This window comes from Rousettus aegyptiacus, unplaced genomic scaffold, assembly GCF_014176215.1.
Source record: "Rousettus aegyptiacus isolate mRouAeg1 unplaced genomic scaffold, mRouAeg1.p scaffold_m13_p_3, whole genome shotgun sequence".
Classification (NCBI taxonomy): Eukaryota; Metazoa; Chordata; class Mammalia; order Chiroptera; family Pteropodidae; genus Rousettus; species Rousettus aegyptiacus.
The window spans coordinates 16673836-16695435 of NW_023416306.1; the positions used below are offsets into that span (position 1 = coordinate 16673836).

Below are 21600 nucleotides of genomic sequence, written 5' to 3' on the forward strand. Positions count from 1 at the left end.
TTTTGTGACCCTCAGGGGCACTACACAGCTAGAAGGCTGTTTGGCGGAAGGAAACGGGTTTTCTCCCATCCACATCCAACACCCCAGTGCCAGGGAGCACCCCCAACATGGAGCACGGAATATCAGGAAGTTAAAGGCATGCGGAAAGGAAGCAGAGACAAGTTGTCAGCTACAGGCCTCATAGGTCTCTGAGCAAATGGCTTTGGCTGTCTAAGTCTCAGTTTCCGAATCTGAAAAATAGGTATAATCACTCTCACTTCAGAGAATGAGTGGGAGAATCACACGTCGTTCAAATACCATGCGAGCAAAAGGGTCTCAATAAATGTTGCTTTTAAAGGGGTCTGTTTTGGAGACAGTGCTATCCCCAGAACCTGGCCACATAGTAGGTGCTCGATAAATTTTTATTGACTGAGAAACGAACAGAGAGGGAAATGGTGAGCACCTCAGACCTGGTGCTGCCTTCCCAGCCGTGAGCAGGAGGCTTCAGGCCCAAGAACAAAACAAGAACAGGAGATGGCCGATGAAGGAGCCACTGGAGGTGGGAAAGGAGAGGTGGAGAGGCTGAAGGAGGCGGGCGGGGTGGAAGGGGACGGCTGAGGCACAGCCCTGTGGGTGCCCCCCGCCGTGGCCGGTGGAGAAGCCGTGGCGTGGCAAGGGTTTCCCAGGCCTGGCCTCCTCCATGCTCAGGAAACTGCTCTGGAACCAGTGTTCTAAACAGCTACACTCTGGGGCAAGAGGTGAAGTTCCGGCTGCTGCATTCTAACCCTGCTTTGACTCTCAGAAACCACGATACCTTGGCCCAGGTGTTCACCCCTGACCCCACCTCCGCCAAGCCTCAATCTCCTCATCTACAAAGGGGCAGTGCCTGGCCCACTGTGAGGCTCCCAGGACGGCGTCAGAGCAAGTTCCCCATGGGTGGCTCTGGAGGCGGCTCCAGCCTGGAATGTTCTTCCCCAGAGAGCCACAGAGATCCCATTCTTACCTCATTAAGTTTTCTCAAAAAGAGAGGAGGACTTCCTGGACCAACTAATTCAATAGCTCTAAAACTCAAGTACTCACTGCCTCCCTACCTTACTCCGTCTTAATGCTCAGCACCATCTGACAGTCAATCATTCATTCTTCATTCCCCCATTCAATCACTGTCTGTCTGCCCATGAGAATAGGAACTTTGTCTCTTGTTCATTGCTTAGCACCGAGCACAGTGCCTGACGCACAGTGTACACTCATTACTCATTAAACAAACGAATGAACAAATGAGTAAATAATTTAATGTGTCTCCTTGCCCAAGGTCATCTGGCTTGAGGAACAGTTCTGAATGCCAGCCCAGCCTCAGGGACTCCAGGTCCTTGCCTGAAGCCAGAAGCATCAGGTACTGCTCCTTGCCCAGATCTAGGTGTCAGGCATTAGACCTCAGGGCACAGGGGGGTTGTCAGCTGCTGGCAGCCAGGGCCTGGATCTTGCTTTTCTTTGCATCCCTCACTCAGTCCCCAGAGGACCCAGATCCATACACTGCAACAGGTAAGGCAGGTGCCTGTGAACACGCAGTCGATCCCAGAATCAAAGACAACCGCCTTCTGGACACCTTTGAGTGCTCCCAGCTCCCTCTCAGCTGCCTCTCAACTTCTAACCTTCCCATAGTCCCTTCTCCATCAACCACAGGCAAAGGGAGGCCCAGCCCCAGAGGTGATGACAGTTCCAAGTCTGGGTATTAACCTGCAAGGCCACAGCAAAGAGCTCTAAGCCACCAAAGGGCCAGGTCTGAAAGGAAGATGCCTCAGTTATAGTCCTGGGTCTCCCTCGGGTGGCAGTAGGACCCTCGACAGATCACTCCGCTTCTCAGAGCCTCAGTTTCCCTTGTAAATAATGAGATTGTTGGAATGAATCATTTCCCCCCAGGCAAAAATTCTAGGAAATCCACTTTTATGGACCTTGAACCGGCACTGAGATCGGATGCCCTGGAGCCAGAATTCTGGCTCCACTGTTTGTTAATTGTGAAACCGTGGGCAAGTGACTTAATCTTTCTGTGCCTGGGCTTTTTCTTCATGCCCCACAGATGCCCAAACGACCTACCACGATAGAGCGATGGGCAGAGCTGGTAGATTGAGGGTTACTGCTGAGCCTGCTGTGGGTTCGCCCAGCACCCCACCGCCCTCTGGCTTGTGTGTACATGAGTGAAACTGGTGGCATCAAGACAACACGGAGACTGAGTGCTCTCTGAGTTAGGAGCACTGACACCCAGGCTGGCCAAGATCCCCCAGCACGGACACCAAGGAGCCGGACAACAGAAGGCCCCCGACACAGAACTGTATTACAGAGCAATTGCTGCACACGTGCACAGAGAGGCTCCGTCCCAGAGAGGCCCAGGGCCCACGGGAGCCCCCCCGCCCCCCGCCACCCGAGCCAGGAAGCGCCGCTCAGTGTTCTGGCAGCAGGACACCAGGCCCAGACAGCTTCACATGCCGACCGACACGCTCACAGCAGAGTGATGGCCAAACAGAAAGACGCAAGCGGAGAATGCCCAGGCCACAGGTGGACAGGGCAGCATAGCCAATGGGAGCTCAGGTTCCCCCATAGAGTCTGCGTAATAGACACGGAAAATCTTTACCGGCCTACCCATCTTGCCCCTCTTGCCAGGAACGCCAGGCAGGCCCTGTGGAGGAAGAGATAGGGAAGAGGTCAGGATAGGATTCCTGCAGAGGAAAACCAGCCCCAGAGCTGCCCACAAAGGGAAGTCACAGAGGACCCAGCATTTAGACCACATAATACATCAGTTATGTGCTCAGTGGATAGATGGTCCTTGCCCTCTACAGGGTTGGGGTCTGCGTGGACCTGAGCTGGGGAGATGCCTAAGAAGAGCACCCAGTGCTCCTAGTAGTCAGCAGGTGCTCAACAAATGCTCCTCTGCTTTCGTAAGATTCTCTATACGCAGCTTGTTGATGAGGTTACGGCTGAGTTCCCAAATACAGTCTCAGGCTGAGCGGGGACGGAGAGGAAGGTCCACTGTCCTGTGGCCCATACGGTCTTGTCATAATTAATCAGCTCTATACTGAGAGCACAGCCACGGACACTACATAAATAAATGAGCATGGCTGTCCATGTTCAATAAAACTTTACAAAGCCAGATGACTGGGGGATCTAGCCCACAGGCTGTAGTTTGCAGACACTTGATCTGAAACATAAAACAGGCCCATTTCCCATTGGTCGAAAGCCCTTCAGAAGCTCCCAGTGTTCTCGGAACAGAGTCCCTTTCTTGACCTCAGCCCCTAAGTGCTGTGGAACTTCGCCCAGGGGCTCCCCCCAGCCTTGTTTCCTACTATTTCCACCTCGCACTCAGCTCCTGGACTATGTTGATTGCTAAACTCTCCAAGTTATCATATGTCCCTGACTTTGCACTCTGTTCCCTATGTCTGGAAGGTGTCCGCTTTGCCTTGTCCCCTTAGTGAACTCCTATTCAACTCAAGGGCACCTGTCCAGGAGGGATTCCATGACTTCTCCAGTCTGGCACCTGGCAGAGGAGGTGGGTTGGGTGGGTAGGAGGTAAACAAAGAAAGCACACTCACTCGCTCTCCATCAGACCCTGGCAGACCGAAGAGCCCTGGCAGTCCAATGTAGCCCTAGGAAAGAGCAGGCAGGGGGGTCAAAGGGGCAGGGTGGTGGGGTGTGGCTGGCCCGACCCATCCCAGCCCCCTCACTGCCCTCCCGCATCCCGGCTCCTCTTCCTGGCCGGTGGCAGTGGCAGCTCCGGTGGCTCCTCGACGACATAGGCCTTGAGGCAAGTGTATATGCCCATGGACTGCATGGTGCTGGCTTCCACGATGTAGTCCAAAGGCACATACCCTCACGCCAGGGAAGGGCGCGGGTGCTCGTGGGGAGAGGCCCGGGACCTGCGGGAAGGAAGCTCTCCGCTGGGTTAGATGCTACAGTGGCACCAGGTCCTACCCACCCCCAGGGATGCTGGCAGGTGCCTGTGGCATCTGCAATGACTCCTTCTAGGCCATGAAGGCCCGGGATGTGCGGTTCACATCCACCCCTGGCTGCCCGAGTTCCAGCAATAACAGCAGCTACCACCCCAGCCGGCTGACGTCCTGACGAACATGTGTGTGCCCCTGCATTCAACCTTTCCTGGACCCTGCAGATTGGCTGTCAAACCTTCACTAGACAGACAAAGGAAGCTAAGGCACTGGAGATGAACGGACATGACTAGTCAGGGCTGGAGTCCACTGCCCTAGAATGCGCCTGAGTTTCTGTCTCCCAGCCTTTATTCACGCTGTGCCCCCACCAGGGATGATGCCCTTCCCGCCCCCACGACTGCAGAGCTAACTAATCCTTCCAAGTCCAGCTCTAATGCTCCCCTGGCAAGCAGCCCTGATGCCCCAAGCCGGAAGTGATCTCCTACCCCCTCCACCCAGCGCCATGTTTGCACCTCAGTTAGGAGGATTCACCACTTTCTCTGCTGCATCTTCACTATGTGTGTCCATGTTTCATGTCCTCATTAGCCCAGGAACGTCTCAAGAGCAGGGACCTAGCTCAGCTCTCCTATCACTATCGGCACTTTCTAGGTGTTTGTGGAATGACTTAATAATAACTGTAAACAGTTTTTATTTATAAATAATAGCTATAACAAAAGCTAGACTGAGCGCATCCTCATCACACCCCCAAGAAGGAGGTATAATCGGCTCCCTATAGAGGTGGGAACATTTCGGCTCGGAGAGGTGAAGTGACTCACCCAGGGTCACACAGCTAGAACGTGGTAGAACTGATATTCGAATTCAAGTCATCTGACGCCTAGACCAGGCTCTTAACCACTCTGCTATACTGCCTCCCACAAACAAGCAACCAATGTAGGCTCACAACCATCTGTCCTTCCCTAGAAGGTCAAGAGGTCACGGAGCCTCCTTGGCACCCAGTGTGATAATAGCCATTATCTTAAAAAGAAACATTTGCTGATTTTCCCAAACAGGGCTTATAACCCAGATTTACGGGTGAGAAAATGGGCTCAGAGAGGTCTAGTAACTTGCCCGAGATCCCACAGCCAGCTAAAGGTCTCAAAGCCAGTCACCCTGACCCTGAAGCCTGAGCTCTGCCTCCCTCATAAATATGAGGCTGGTGATGTCAGGGTTGGAAGGGCAGCCGCGGCTGCCCGACTCATCCAGGCTGCTCGGGGCCCTGTGACCCTGGAGAAAGATGTGCTGGGGCCAGACCAACACTCTCCCCATATGTGGCCTCAAGCTGCCACCAGCATGGCACACACCAAGCATCCCCAGATGTCCTTAGTCTATCTCACGCCTCCTGTCTTCCTGGAAAATCAGGAATGCTGCTTGAAATGAGAAAACCTTCTCCCTGGGTTCAGAAGGCCGCTCTGGGGTCACAGGTTATGGGCACAACTGGATTAAGGGAGAGGGGCCCAACATCCTCATCGGCCCCTGCACGTCACCATCACTGTCATCATCATCTTTGTAACCACCAGCACGTCCTGAGGACCTTGCCTACTCACCCCTTTGCCCACCTCCCAGATGCTCTCCTAACAGCTGCCTGTCAGTTCCTGGGATTAGGGCCGAGACTGTGGCCATAAATAGCTTTGGCTCAGGACTGGAAGACACGTCACACCGACCTGGACTGACCGAGGACTGTGTGACCCATTTGCTGAGCATTCTCTGAGAGGCAGTGGGCCCGGCCCTCAGGTCCACCTTAGCTGCGCAGTGCAAACTGGGGCCACTGGGGCCCCACCATGAACCCATGTAGAAGAGATCATCTCTTAGTCTTCCAAACTCCATTTACTTCCTTCCATTCAATTTCCCCAGAACCTCTTCACTACCCCACAACCCACCAGGTAGCCCCCACCCAGCAAGCCTCTCCTTAGCAAATTCCCAGTATTCCCATAACCATGTTAGAGGTCGGATGGAGGTCACTCCATTTATAAGGATGGACAAACTGAGGCTGCTGGCTACTCAAGAGTTTGCTCCAGAGGCCCTGAAGGGGCAGAACAGCAGATGCTCCATCCACCTCCAGGCCCGTGCAGCATTCACCCACCAGGCTCCCCTGAGGATTCTATTGACGAAGTGGCCCAGCACTCGGGATGTACTGGGGTTAACATGGCAAGCAAATGCCTGATTGTAGCAGCTAGACTATGGCCAAACCTCTAGCAGACTCTTTGCTGCCCAGACTGTCCGGCCATGGGAACCGAGCTTGACTCTTGAGTACCTATCACCCGGCCCTTCTGCTGCCCCTCTGTCTCCAGGGAGAGCTCAGGTGGGAGGGTCTTGGCCGTAGTTTCCCGACGGACAATTGGTGGAGGACTTCCAGCCCTGATTTCTCTCCGGCCCACTGGAGGGACTGGTAATGCCCACCCAGGGCCCCAACTCCATGGCACTTGCCAAGGCCCACTTACCCGACTGCCTTTGGGGCCAGGGTCTCCTACAGGTCCAGGTAACCCCTGAAACATAAAAGACAAGGGCAAGGACATATGGAGACGTTCTACCTGCTGCCAACAACCCAGAGTGAGTCCTGCCTCCTGTGGGTCTCGGCTGCCCCCTGTGTAGAATGGGAGTGGGTTAGACTCACAGTCTTCAAACTGAGCCCCCAGCCACCCCAAGGTCCCAGGAGGCAGCTTAGGGGAGAGACTAGGTGGGAAGAGCCTCAGAGCTCCACCCCCACAGCTCCAAAGCTCCTTCCTTCTGTTCTCTTACTGAGCATCCTTTCCCTGCTGCCTTGGTCCAGCCCCTTGAATAGCCCTCTCTTCAGGGCCCACCCAGCAGGTGTAGCTCCTTGGCCCCCAGCCCGCTGCCTCCCTCTCCCTGGGGGCACCCATGGCCATCTTCACACCACCATGGCCACAGAGCTTCCAGAAGCCATATACTGCACCTGCCTGCCAGGGTAACCTTTGGCCCCTGGGCTGCCCTCTGGTCCCGGCTGCCCCTGCAAAAGAACAAAGAAAAATATGAGGAAAGGAGAGACCCTGTCCAGCTCCAAGTCCGGGGACAGCAGGGGGACTGGGGCTTATGACGGACAAAGAAAAGGGCAATGGACAAAGAAACCGGCGGTGAGAGATGAAATAGGAGGAAGGGAAGCCGCTGGCCTGCCCGGTCCCTAAGCCCACCCCTCTGTGAAACTGGTCAGACCAGCTCAGAGGAACAAAACCCCTGTGCTGGCAGCCCAGGAATAAGAAAGCGCTGAGGCGGCCTGGCTGGCTCTCCCACGCTGGCAGCCACTGCTGTTTGATTTGGGCCGGGGCAGCCAAAATTCCTGCAAACCCCGTGGCGGCGTGTATAATATCCCCTAACATCGCCCGGAACAGGCCAGCTATTCATGGCTCTAACCGGAGTTGAGCAGCTCATGCCAATGCTGGGCCGGCATGCGCTACAGCTCCTTCAGGCAGATGTGGCTGGAGGAGAGGTGGGGTGTGGTGGGGGCCCCAGCAGGATGGAAGGCAGAACTGCCTGGCTCCGGGCTCGCTCATGGAGCAGGGCCCAGGGAGGAGGCCAGGGACAGGCAGGCGCTGGAGTGTGGGACAGTAAGCAGGGCGGGACTGAAGCCTTCTCCCTCACCTGTTCTCCCGGGTGCCCTGCCGGTCCAGGATAGCCCTTGTGTCCCTGTGGAGGAAGAAATCTCATCAGGCCAGGAAAGCACATCTGGGCCTGTGGATCGCAGGGGCCCAGCATCCCTGCCTGCCTTTTCAGGAAGGCATGCGACGCTGTAGCTGCAGCGATATAGTATGTTTCAACAAATACTTCCCAAATGGCTACATAGTACACATCAGGGTTAGCAGGTTCCTATGGTTTCCTCTCTGCCACTAACAGTTCTTAGACCAGAAGCATCAGAGGCGCTGTTCATTCCTTGGGCAGGGTTTGTCATCCGAACTGAGACACAGTGACTATGACAGAGTGATGCTGTACCCCAACTGTTCTTCCCAAATCAGAGAGCAGGTGAGACTGTCAAAAGCTGGGGTAGAGGGATTTCTCAGTGGGTGGGTGGGCCAATTAGGACCTCAAGGTCTGGAATATGTTCAATCACCCTGTGATGCTGAAACCTTCTGTCGGGACCTGTCCCTTCTCAGGAATTCCTTATCAGAAAAGATCTTACATATACTGGCCAAATACATTAACCAAAACAGCTGCCCCCCTTTCTCATTGGTCCCAGCAACTATTCCAAGGGGACAGACGCCACACAAATGCCTAATAGAGAAGGAATCGGGCAACATCCCACCAAACTTGACCCTCTGTCCCCAGGGCCCAACTACCATTGTCAAAGGCCAGGTCTCTAGGCTGAGAGAATCAAAGTGAGTGTATGCTTTCAGGTGGCACTGGGGACGACCTCTGAGCGATTTCATAAGAGTTAGGAGCCCTCTGAAGGGGAACCCCAGACTTCAAGCTTCCATGTCCAACAGGGTGGGTGCTCTAACCTCTGTTAGAGCCCCTCACACAGGGAGCCCTGGGCCTGGCTCAGACACTCTGTCTGACTTACTGGACAACTCTGGGCAGGTTACCACCTTTCTTTCTCTGGACCGCAAATGAGGGAGTTAGAACTCTGAGCCCCTACAGCTCTGTTTGAGAACTAGAGTTCTAAGGCTTCCCCAGAGGGTGATATGCAAGACTCAAGAGTACACACACCTGTGCTGCAGACCACTCTATGCATGGTCGTTTGCCCGAGACGACACCTACATGACCTCCTCTAGCCCTTACAACAGCTAGATAACGGGTGGATAGGAATTATCATCTCCATTTTACAGAGAAGAAAACTGAGTCTCGGATAACCGAAGCCACTCACCCCAAGTCCCACTGCTAAGGACCAACAGGTTCACATTCACCATGGGGTCCTTCTGACACCTGAGGCCACATGGAGCGCCTTGCAGACATCTTGGGCCTGTACAGATCATGCGCGCGCGTGCGCGCACGCACGCACACACACACACACAGGCACACACAGGCACACATGCTCACTCCTGCAAACTCCCAGGAAGTAGGACTTTTAATTATAAACAGCAGAGTCGGTTTGACCTAGGAGGTTTGGGAAGTTTACGAGCATTCCTTCTGCACCTACTCATGCCTCAGACTGCTCAGCAATATGTTTGCATCTCAATCCTGGACCTGTGAGATGGATTCAACATGGCTAAATGAGATTCTTTGACGTGAGGTGTGTGCTTTTTACCCCAGAGCCAGCATAGTTAAAACCTTATTTCAGATTGTTCTGGATTCCTCTCATTTCACTGCTGGCTGGCTGTGTGACCCGAGGCCACCGACGTCACCTCTCTGAGCCTCCCTTTCTGCTTTTGGAAGCTGGGGATATAAGAGGTGGTGCATGGATTGCAGGATATGATGTGTGTAAAGCATTTAGCATAGAATCTGACACTGAATTTCAGGGCCCTATAAAGACTAGCTGCTATTATCATCATGATCTTCCCATTTCATTCATTCATTCAACAAACATTTACTGAACTTTTATGTACCAGCACCATCCTACACATGGAATGAAGGAGAAGACAACGTCCTTTGCCTTAGTTGAAACTTACAGTCCAATTAAGGAGATCTAAAAACAAGTAACTATAAAGGATAATGTCTGAGGGAGTGGGAAATAGGGAGCAGTTGTTTTCATAGGTGTAGTTTCAGATTTGCAAGATGAATGGAGATTAGTTGCACAATAATGTGAATATACTTAACATGACTGAACTGTATACACCTAAACATGGTAAAGATGGTAAATTTTATGTTTTTTTTTAACCATAATTCAAAATAAAATTTTTTTAATGAGATAATATGTGGTAGTGACCAGTGCCATGAAGAAAAGTGAGCAGAGTTAGAAGATGAAAAATGGCAGTGTTGGGGAGGGTATGACTGCAGGGAAGGCCACTCGGAGGAGATGAATGAGGTAAGGAAGCTGGACAGACAGCTGGCTCCTTAGGGAAACACGTTCCAGGTAGAGGGAAGAGCAGGTGTAAAAGTCCTGAGGCAAGAAAGCTCTCAGATGGGTTCAGGAAAGAACGAGGCCCATGTGACTGGAGCAGAAAGAGTGAAGGGCGAGGGGTAGATGGGCAGGGGTGGTCAGAGAAGAAGCAGGAAGCCAGAACGTGTCGGGCGGTAGTATTATAGAAAGCCACAGAGGCCTTTGAGAAGGCATGTGTCAGGGTATGATGTGCATAATCACCATTATTATCTTTCTCCACTTGGAGCTTGCAGGTGAGGAAGAAGAAGCAAAGTCTTTTTCCATGAAGAGCTGAATCGAGCCTTGAGCTCTAGGCTGTGTGACTTGGCGCACGTCATTGCCCTCTCTGATCCCACCTTGCCATCCTCTGCCTGCTTCAAGGGGTTGTAACAAAGAGTCAATGAAATAATAGGCAAGAATCCCAAGAGAAGTGTGAAAGGTGACCAGGGAGCCCCTGAGTATCACCTGCTCCTTGGGCTTCTTCTAAAGCCATGAAGAAACCTGCCGGAAACCAGTGCTTTAGAGGAGACCTGTGGCCAGTGAAATCCCAGGAGGAGATTTCAAGTAAACCCTTTATTCAGAACATAGCTAAAAGGAAACAAATGATCATCAGGGATATGAACAGTGGCCTGCCCTATGCCTGGCTTGGCACTAAAGCCTTAGATACATCAGCTCATCAATTCCTTGCAATCAACCCTGGGATGTAGTAATTACTGTGCACACTTGCCGGATGAGGCTCAGAGAGGTAAAGTGATTTTCCTGAGGCCACACAGCTTCCCGAAGGCAGTGCCAGACTATGAGACTCCAATCCCTGTATCCTTAACCACCAAATCAAGGAATGAGACATACTTACTGAGGCCTGAGACCCACCTAGAAGAGCCACAGGGCCACCCAGGGAAAGACCCCTTTACAGACCAACTTCTCCAGGACAGATCACTGCAACATTTCGGTGGCAGAGGACAGTCACGAAACCCTGGAGTGTCTGAGTCGGAAGGGACCTTAGCCATCAATTTGACAACTTCTTTTCTCATTGAACAGACTGAGAAACCAACGCTCAGAAAGGGGAAAGGACTTGCCCAAGGTTATTTAGCAAGTCGTAGCCAAGCCTGGACTATTCCCCAGGACTCTAGACCTGCCGGGCTGTGCTATGTCCAGAAGGTTACAGTTCCTAGGTCTTTCTCAATTTGTGGGCCCTGAAGGGCCTTGAACATCACCACGAACACCCGTTTCTCCTGCTGGACAAGAGCGGCAGACTGAGCACAGCCACAGCATGGGGTGGGGGTGGGGGGAGGTTCACATGCTCCTTGGAAGTATCTTAACAGTGTTTACCATGCTAAGGTCAGCCAAATAGCTTCAAATAACAGGGCCCCAGGATCTGGAAAAATCTAAACCATTATCTTCTCCATGGCCCTAGCAATTATGGGGCAGGCACTGACCGCAAGGTGGACCCACGGGCGTGTGTGATCGGTGCCTGACTGGCACTAGGGGAGAACAAATGCTTCAGGAGAGCTCCGAGGACCATGGAGTCTGCAAGGGACCTCCAGCTGCCCGGCAGGCGGGTCTCGTGTTTATAATAGAGTTCGGTCTATATTTTGGTTTGGAAGCCAGATTAATCATTGCTTACAATGCACAAGGAGAAACCAGACATCACCTCACTGTTGCTGCAGACAGTCTCCTCGTCGGCTGGGATGCTATTTAGGTTTTGGGCAGGGGAGGAAGGGAGGTCCTGTCCTTGCCTGAGGGTCGTGGGGACCAATATGTTCTTCCAGGCTCTACCTCAGCCCATACGAAGTTCTGGCTTCTCCTGCAGTATAATGGAACTCACTGCACGTATTTAGTATTCCATGAGACTTCCCTACCACCTTGCAGCTGCATGTGGCGTGAGGCAGTCAACAGGACAGAGAGCCCCACTTAACGAAAAGGATCAGTGAAGAAGAAACACATGCCAAGAGGTAGAGTGACCCGTTACATGATCCTGGGCCTCTGTTTCCCTAGCTGTCCTCTCAAAGCATCCTTCCTGTTGGCTCAGAAATGATAGGATTTTGAATGTGTGGTTTATCCAAAAGCACAGTCTATCATAGCATAGCCAGGCTCCTGACGCCAGACTCTGCTCAGTGGGGGCCTGAGACAGGTCAGGGCAGGAAGGTACAATTTCTAGATGGCTCATTCACTCACCCAGTCATTCATTCAACAAAGATTTGCTGAGCCCCAAAGACGAGCCAGACCATGTGTTAGGCACTAAGAATACTCTTGTGAACAAAACGAACTCACTCCCCACCTTCTAGAAGAGGTTACAGATACTAAACGCATGTCGAGTGGAATGAAGGAGAAGTACTGAGTGCCGGGAGAGTGAAGGCAGTCAACCGAAGCAGGCGGCATTGTCAGCCGAGGCCTGAAAGAGGAGCCGAGTTGGAGAGCGCGGGCGAACTGGACCTCAGCAACGGCAGGGGGTGTGAACCCCAGAAGCCCACACAGAGGAGAGCCTAGAGAAGAGGCTCTGCATGGAACTGGGGGTGCTGCATATGAGATCATCTCAGGCAGCCTCAATCATGTTCCCCCAAAACATTCCCGGATGACCCCTCTGCCCTTCCATTTTATCACAGCTTCTCACTGATGATGGCCAACTCAGGGGGCACAGGGAAGGCGCCTGGGCAGGGTGAGGGCAGGAGGAGGGACCCGGGGGGATGGGTGCCAACGGGCACACAGTCTTGGCTGGAGAGAGGGTTTCTGCACGGCAGTTTCTCAGCCTCGACTCTGCTGCACTGAGGGGTGGATAAGTGCGTGGTGGGGTGGCTGTCCCTGCCTTGCAAGATGTTTAACAGCATCTCTGACTTCTGCCTGTTACAAGTTAGTGGCACCCCCACCCCCATCCCGCTCCCAGCTGTGATGACTAATATCTCCAGACACTGCTAACTGTTCCCTGGGGCGCAAAAGCACTCCTGGGTGAGAAGCACTTCTCTACAGGAGAGAAGGCAGGAGGGTCAGACAGGGGACATGCCAGACTCCGCCTTCCCAAGGTGCAGATGCGGTTCTGGTAAACTTGTTGCCTGGTGGAGGGTGGTTAACCGTTAACTAAGCAAGACTTAGTTAGGACCAGGCAGGCAAGACCTCAGTGCTTCTGCTTCAGGATGCCATGATCGTTCACTTATTCAACAACTACGTAAGCAGTGTCCACCACGTGCCAGCCCTGTGTCAAGTCCTGGGGATGTAGCATCTCATTTAACCCTCCTAACCACTCTATGAGGCAGCTCAGGCTCAATGAGGTGAGGCCACTGGCCCCAGCTCACATGGCAGGAGAGGAACAGGGCTGGATGCCATCCAGGTCTGTCTGCCCAGCTCTCCGTGCTTGCCCAAACCTCGAAAATCAGAAATCGGCTCCGCAAGGCTCCTGAACAAACATCGCAGATGGATGTGGAGAGCTGAAACTTCTCATGCAGGAGCCTCTTTTTCACTTGATGGGCCCACTCTTATTTGAGAAGCTGTTTCAATCAGTGCTTTGGAGAGAGAAAGGGCCTGAGGGTCAGAGACCTGGGTTCAAACCCCAACTCTGCCGCTTTGTGACCCTGGAAGGTACTTCCATTTAAGCCAGTAGCTCTTCGCCTTAGCTGCATATGAGAATCTTGTGCCTAGGTCCCGCTCAGACCAACAGAACCAAGATCTCTGGGGTGGGGCTTGAGCTCCCCAGCTGGTTCTACTGCACAGCGGGGCTGGGAACCGCTGCTGCAGATTTCAACCTCTGTGAGGCCCCTTGATGACTTCATTTGCATTAAACACCATGGTAGGCACAAAGGCCTGGCATACAGGTATGTAGTCACCGAATGACTGGTAGAATGAATGACTAAATGTGTGAGACCTGTTTGGGCCTTGGCTTTTTCTTAGCTGTCAAGTGGGCATGATACTGCCTTACACCTTGGAGGCTGTTGTGAGGAAACGACGTAATGAGGGACAGTAACACTCGATGCCACCTCTAACTCGCCTCACTGTTTAACATGGAAACCTCCCAACCCAAACTCCCTTTCTCTGCCTGTTTTCCCATAGCCATTTTCATCTTCTAATATATCCCATATTTTTTACAAATTTTCTTTTTATTGTCCATGTCCTTCCACAAAAACAAAAGTTCTGGGGGACAGGAATTTTGTCTGTTTATCCAGCTCAGTGCCTTGCGCAGTATCTGGCACGTAGCAGGCATTTAACTGATTCTGCTGAATAAAAGAATAAACAGAATTATTGGTATCGCTCTGGAGTGACACCAAAATTCAACGTGCTCCTGAGAAAAGAGGATGCTGACCTCACCTCTCACCTGCCAATGTCTCCTTCTTCCCAAGGCTCTCAACATGAGATGAGGCAGAAAAGCCACCCAACAGGACCAGGGCAAAGTGGCCACCGATGTCACCAAAGACAGTTGTGGAAGAGAGACTGCTTGCAAAACACTGATGATCCCAATCACAGCTGCCCACCCTGTCAGTCCTCCTTCTTGGCCCTGATCGCTGGGGGACCTGAGCTTCCCCACGCCCTGCCCACCACCCTCTGTGAGCAGGAGACACTGGCCTACCACAGACCAAACTCGTGTCTGCCTGGGTCAGAGCAGAGGGACTCACTGTAAATAGCTTTGCCAAAAAGTTTTCTAGCCACATGGAGGCTCTTCTTTTATTTAGAAAAGATGCCCTTCCTGGCTCAGGTGAACTGATCCCTCTTGGCTGGGGGCTCTTGGCTTCGCTGGACACCTGCCGAGATCAGGGAGCCCTGGAACCCAGGCAGGAGAATTTTTCCCATCTCCTGCCGCCTCTGCTAAACTCCCACCACCATGCAGAGCAAGACCACCACCAGCTGCTTTATGAGCCAGGACTGGAAGGAGACTTTCCACTCACACCTCATCCGTCAGAAAATGCTGGAGCCCAGAGGGGAAGTGAGTAGAGAGAGAGAGAGTCCCTCTGTGTTCTCCGAGCCAGAAAATTCCATGTTTCCCCAGCTCACAGGCAGCTGCAGATTCCGGTCTGGCTCTGGCCTCTTCAGACTCGAAGTTTGGCCTGCTCTAGCCATGGAAGGTGGAGGAGAAAGGGATGAAGAGGACGTGACGCGCCGAGTATCCTGTGCCATGGGGACCCTTGGAGCAAGGATAGGATGAAGCCAGGAGGTACCACAGCTGTCCAGATGAGAACCAGATGGCCCAGAGAGATGGCAGCTGTGGCTACAGCTGGGAGCCAGGGTAGAAGCTTAAGACATGGCCCTAGGCTGATGTATCTACTGGAAAACCCATCCGCAGAGGGAGGTTTCCCTGCAAAAAGCAGTTGATCCTTGGCCTGCATTGTCCTCCCTATTTCCCGAACACCTACTATGTGCAGGCCCTGTGCTAGCCTCAGTAGAGAAGGTAACAAACCAGATTCACAGAGCCTTGTTGGTGAGGTTAGACTGGGGATAAGAATAACTCAGCTAAGATGGGCTGGGGGTTTTTGAATAGAGTGGAAGTTCCTGGCCTGAAGGCTGAGGATCCAGGAGGTCATCCTAGAGCGGGCACCACTAGAGTTGCATGTGAAGGATGAGGGAGTCTGGCTGGGAAGCTGGGGAGAAATCTAGGGGCGCCGTAAGTCAGAAACACACCATCTAGGAAAATGGCAGACTTCCCTCCAAGGATGCTTAGAGACGTAACTCTCGCTCTGTGCCTCTGCGGCACATTCTCCTTCCCCTGCAGCATACCAGCATACCAGGGAGAGACGAATATTAGACTCACAGAGGTTATTGATTTTCCCAAGCTCACACAACTAGGAAACGGTGGAGCTAGCAGTAGAACCCAGGTCTGACTGACCCCAGAGCCCACTTTCCAGTTTCTTTGCTCCAGGTCTTACTCCAGGCTGACAGCCCAGGCACTAAGAGGTCAAGTGTGAGGGGCTGTTGTCTCCATCCCAGGTAGGAGGAGGCTGAGGCTCAGGGAGGAAATATGCAGGCCCGAGGCCACTCCATCATTTGGAGGTAGAGCCGGGCCAATGCCGGCCCTCCTGGTTCTGACAATATTCCTGCCACCACCACGGGAAGGCCTCCCAAGAGCAACTGGACCCTTAAAGGAAGGACAGCAAACCAAGGCCACTTCTCTTCACACATCATTAGGCATGGCTGGGGAAACCTAATCCAAGGCAAGGTGCTGCCCACCCCCAGATAAGCACAGACCCCCATAAACCTCTCACCCCCACAATGTTCCCTGTGCCCAAGAGAGCTAGGGAGAGGCAGATGGGAGGAAAGAGGCTCACAGGGCTCCTGTCAGATGACCCTGCATGCTAGGTAGCCCACTCGCAAGGCAAAGCATTAAAACCAAGGTGTACCTTTCGTCCGAGAGGTCCTGGATTCCCAGGGAGCCCAGGCAAGCCCACGTCACCCTGCAAAACACAGACAAAGGGGTAAGTTGGGGGAATGGGAGCAGAGGCACTCCTTAAATTGAATGTGTGACTTCATATGGCCAGTTGTTTGTAAATAGGATTCATGGAGGCCCAGAAGCCTCAGGGGACATTGGGGGCCTCTGTCTAGAGTAAGGGCAGCTGAGTAGGCAGGGTACCCAGCCTCTTCCCACTCAACCTAGTCCCTCCATTGGATCTATTTTCTATACTGGACTTCAGCATAGGCTACCATTTGAGAAACTGATCCTGCTGCTAAATATTTGAGAACCACTATTTGAAAACCACTGTCCCCAAGGAACGTGCAATTCATGTCTCATTCCAATCAGCTCACTCTCTTTGTCTCTCTCTGTCTGTCTCTCTGTCTCTGTCTCTCCCTCTCTCTCTTTGTGTTCTTCATCTTTGCTGGGCATGGTGGTCATAAATAGGAGGCATTTCTGTCACCACCATGAGACCTGAGAACAGACAACCCAGGGCAAGAGAGAAGCCTAGGCCCCCTGGACTCCGTCAGACCTAGGTACCAGTCCTGCTCTGTACTGACCAGCTATATGACCTCCAGCAAGCCATCCACCTCTGGGGCCTCTGTTTTCTCATTTGCAAGCTGGGCCCGTCTGCCTTGGCTTGTAAGGTTCCAATGAGGAGCAGAAGGGAGTATATGTAAACATTTCCCCCCAGTAATGAATGAAAAAACTTATCAGTTAGGATGTGAAGGAATGAGCTACCCGTGTCTTGGGGAAATCAAAGGGAGCTGCCACTTCTATGCACCCAAGCACAGGAGGCTGGGTTGAGAAGCAGTGTTCTGCCTGTCAGGAGGGCTCTTATGCTGTGCCCAGAGGAAGCCAGACAGACTGGAGCATTCCTTCCAGGATATGAAGGTCTGAAATGCTGGGGACCTCAATTGGATTTCTCGCTTCCCCTGTGCCCACCTGCCCTGAACTCCCTCTGGGCCCCTTGATCCGTTTATGGGGTGGACGCTTCAGAAATGGATGAAGTCTTTTGGCCTAAGTATATTCTCTTCCATGGGAGAAGCTTCTAGTTTCACAGCCCTTCAGAGTTAGGGAACCCTGAATCTCTGGCCTGTTCCCATCCCTCCTCCTAGGAATGTACAGATATGTCTCCTGGAATTAACAGCCTTAGAGGGAACTTTGAACGTCTTCTGGAAGCTTCCCGGGTATATGCTACCAAGAAGCTTCTGGATGCCAAGGATCACCTAGTAGGCCTTAGAGAAAGCTATGCAGGGCATGAGGCAAAATGACATTCACCAAGAGTGTGTCCATAGGCAAAATCTATTGGTTTTACTGGCTGCAGCCCAGGAAGAAGACAGCAGGAAATGGCTTTGGGGTTAGTGTGGGAAAAGGCGGAACATCAAGGAAAAATCCAGACCACATGCTGACCTTCCCAGACTTTCCCGCCTCCCCGCCTTTGCCAGGACGGCTCACCCCAGAGCATGGCAGTTTCTCTCCTGTCCACTCCCCCGCTTCGCTGAGCTCTGGGGTCCCTGGAAACCTACCTTTGTCCCATCGTGGGCCTTTCCAGGTGAGAGCCCTGGGTCCCCTTTCTGTCCCTGAAACAAAAATAATTCCACTTTGGCGGCCGAGTCATCTAGAGAGGATGTTACCCCACAGACTGTGCTCTAAGCCCTGACTTGTGCTTAAATGCCCTTCCACCCATCCCCTACTCACCCAGCTCCATTACTCCCTGGCTCCAACAGCTCCCCACTGATCGCATGACGGCAAAGTCCAAACCCTTTGGGGTTCCAAGTCTTTGGTCATCTGGTCCCAGCCATCCTGACCAGACTTTGCTCTCCTTCCACCAGACAAATACACAGACGGGGTCGCCTCTGCCCCTTCCCCAGACCACAGCCCATTCCTCAGCTGTGCCTTGCACTTTCCTGCTGCCAGGCCCTTGCTCAGGCAGTCACTCCCACCCAGAAAACCATTCCCCAGTCATCATTAGCCAAACCATAACATTCTTCCAGACGCAGCTTGAGCGCATCCTCCCCAAGCTGGGTCCACGTGCAGGTGACGTGTGACCTTGCATGTGAGCGTTGCTAGGACTGCCTCCAGGCTTGCTCCCCTGAGGCTCTCAGAGAGCTTCCAAGAGACACATACGAGAGGCATTCCCAATTCTGTTCCATTTTTCCAATGCTCACCTCACCACTCTGATCACCTAGGGTCACTGCAATAACACCCACTTACATCTGTGTGCAGCTCTTCATGGTTTGCAATATTCCTCATCTCACTAGATTTTTACAACAGCTTCCTGAAGTGGGCAAGGGAAGTGTTACCACCCTATTAACTGAGGCTGGAGAAGGAAAGGGACTGTTTGAGGCCCAAGATGAGGCATTGGCAGAGCTAAGACTAGAACCCCGAAGATGAGTTAGAACAGGCAATAAATCAGAAAGCAACCAACAAACAGCAGGTTCCAAGTCAGAGATAAATCCCTAGCATTTGGGAGTGTCCCCAATGCAAGGATTCTAGCTCCTAAGAGAATGGGGCTTGAGAAAAGGCCCACAGACAGTTCATCAGCTGCATCTCCTGCAGGGCTGAAGAGCGTGCTCCTGGCTGCAGGCCCGCCCATTTGGTCCAACTTGGTTAAAACACTCTGAAAACAGCCCTTTGGAAAGTAGGTCCACCCTGATGCCACCTTTCAAGAGCTCCTGATCACTGTCCTTCACCCTCACTCCCACGCTTCCTCCACCAGCTGGATAGATCCTGAGTCAGAAGTCCTAGGGTGAAGCCAGGGACTCACAGTGGGACCTCAAGCAAGTCATTTCACTTCCCTGAGCCCCATTTCCTCACCTTTAAAATGGGAGCTGTGCAGCACGCACACATAGGCATGCACACAGCATTCATACACACAGGCACACACACACACACACACACACACACATGCGCACAGATACTCATACGCATGCACATGGATGCACGCAGGCTGGCACATACACATAGCATTTGCATACACATTCACATGTGCACACAGGTGCATGTACACACACACTCATAGACGTGCACACTCATCGTCCGGCTTCCCAGATTTCTTGGCCAGGAGCCAGCGAGATAATGGACATGACACGTGGGAGAGGCGGTTTGGCCAACTTTAATTAATTCCCATTTGGTTCTTTTTGACTTTCAAATTCTGACTCAGTCACTCTTCACGAGAAATCATCACATTAAAGAGGGAAGGAAACAGCCTTCCACTGCCCACCTACTCTGCACCCAGTACTGGGCCAGGCCCAGTCTACGCAGCAACTCGTTAGTCCTCTTAAAATCTACTTGCTGCAACTCAGAATCCATAGCGGAGGGCAGAGAGGCTGAGTCGCGGCCTGGGGCGACACACAGGTGATAGGCAGGTCTCACTAGGTCTGACTCACCCCTGGTCTGTCTGAGTTCACAGCTCTCATTTCCAAATGGGAAAGCTGGGTGCTCCTCCCACACCCTCCAGTTGCCTCAGGCTGAAGGGCAGCCCCTCCCTCCTAGGACACCAATTCTCTGGCCACCGGGGCCCCCCAGGTCACTTCTGCAGAACCCGTCCTCTGGGATCTCACACTGCAGCTGCCCCTCACACACTGTCCCACCCTCAGCTGCTCACAAACCCAGCTCCACTGCCTTTTATGTCCATGGTGCAAGGCCAGGCCCAGGGCTACCCAGGATTCCAATGGCCAAAAAAGGACAGCAGCTCTCCCCATCCCGCCCTTGCCCACCTCAGTCTGAAGTTGGTAAAAGAGCTTGGCTTAAAAAGCCTTCATGGGTGGGCTTCCACGTATCCTGGTCATTTTATAAAAGGCAAACGGAGACCTAAAGAGATGCTGGACCTGCTCCCTTGCCTGGGGTCCTTACCCAGAGCGTTTTAGTTATGTATGGGTCTCTCTCTGTAGCCTCAGTCGCAGCAAAGTGCTTGGGATGTAATCCTGGTCCAAGGACAATACCCACAAGTACAGATCCTTACTGACCATCTACTATGACCCAAGTCCCACAACGACTGCAGGAAATACCACGGTGGGGAACGAGACACAGGGCTTGCCCATGGGGAACTCTCAAGGGGGAAGCCAGAGAGACAGGTGACGATAATAAGCACTAGAATTTACTGAGTGTCCTCCTAAGCTCTCGACATATAAATCTATGAGGTAGCAACTGTCATTATTCCCATTTACAGATGAGGAAACTAAGGTACAGAGAGGATAAGTAATTTGCCTAAGGTCATACAGTTAGTAAATGGGATTTAGACTAAGGTACTCCGGTTCCAGAGCCCAAGCTCTTTACATTTCAGTACACTGCAGATGACAAATGGAGTCCAAGAGGAAGGCAAGAGAACTTGACCCAGACTGAGGGTAAATCCCTAACAGGACTTACAGTTAAGTCTGGAGGAAGACAAGGAGAGAACTAATGAAGTTAACGCTCAAGGAATGCTCCAGGCACCCTGGTTAAGTGACAGTGTGACTTCTGGGATGGAAAAGATTGATTATATGTCTTCTCAGCCAGACTCATGCAAATTCCCCAGTAAGAGATATAAGGAATACATAAACTCTACTTAATTGTTTAAACCTTGGCAAGGACAGAATCTGGTCACCAGACCTAGCTCTCCAGTCATGAGCCTGTATGACCTTGGGCAAGCCCCCTTTTCCCTCTGCATGGGGAACAGTAGACTGGACTTAGTTCAAAGAGCCTTGTGGAATTAGAAGATATTTGGGAAGGTATATTTTAACTACAAATGCTGCAAATATAGTGAGAACAAGAACTACAAGCTCCTTTCTTAAAGTACTTATAGTTAACTACAGTTCTTGTAGTTAAAGGTAGCACTGGGCAGTGGAGAGAATGGGGGGCTCTGAGTAAATGAAGCCCAGAGAGAGGCTGAGACAATGAAGAGACAATTCACAAAGGGTTGGGAAATTCTGGGCTGGAAGTCCCTGTACAAGTCATCGCTGATCCTGAGTGCAAATGAATGAATGGAGTCACAAGAGACAACGCTAGCGCTGGGATGGGGTCGGCTCTTGGCCCCAGGCCTGGAACGTCCTCTGAAGATTTGCTGGGCCTCTCAGTATCACTACTGCTATTTCGTGTGTTTAGGAGTTCTAGCCAATGCAATCAGGAAGGAAAAACAAATAAGACTACTAACTTTTGAGAAAAGGGAAGTATATCCTTTGCAAACAATATGAGTGCCTATCTAGAAAAATCGAAGAGAACTAACTGAAATACAGGTAGAATTAATAAGATAATTCACTGAAGGGCATGGTTATAAAATACACACAAAAAGAACAAAAATACAAAAGTCAACAGTCTCTTCAAAAGCTGAGAGCCAGCTA

General features: G+C 52.2%; 1 protein-coding gene across 4 annotated transcripts in view; it reads right to left on the minus strand.

Annotated features, from left to right (window-relative positions):
- The window catches only part of COL27A1 (collagen type XXVII alpha 1 chain), a 133813-nt gene that overhangs the window by 83274 nt on the left and 28939 nt on the right, over positions 1-21600 (minus strand). For all 4 annotated transcript variants that reach the window (XR_004956203.1, XR_004956202.1, XM_036238414.1 and 1 more), the window contains exons 6-12: positions 17809-17862; positions 16230-16283; positions 7545-7589; positions 6862-6915; positions 6389-6433; positions 3561-3614; positions 2606-2650 (exon numbers count right to left, since the gene is read on the minus strand). Coding sequence is in view for 2 of the 4 variants with exons in the window: in XM_036238414.1 (XP_036094307.1) it covers positions 2606-2650; positions 3561-3614; positions 6389-6433; positions 6862-6915; positions 7545-7589; positions 16230-16283; positions 17809-17862 (351 nt within the window). In the remaining 2 variants the exon portion in view is untranslated. The remainder of the gene's footprint in view (positions 1-2605; positions 2651-3560; positions 3615-6388; positions 6434-6861; positions 6916-7544; positions 7590-16229; positions 16284-17808; positions 17863-21600) is intronic.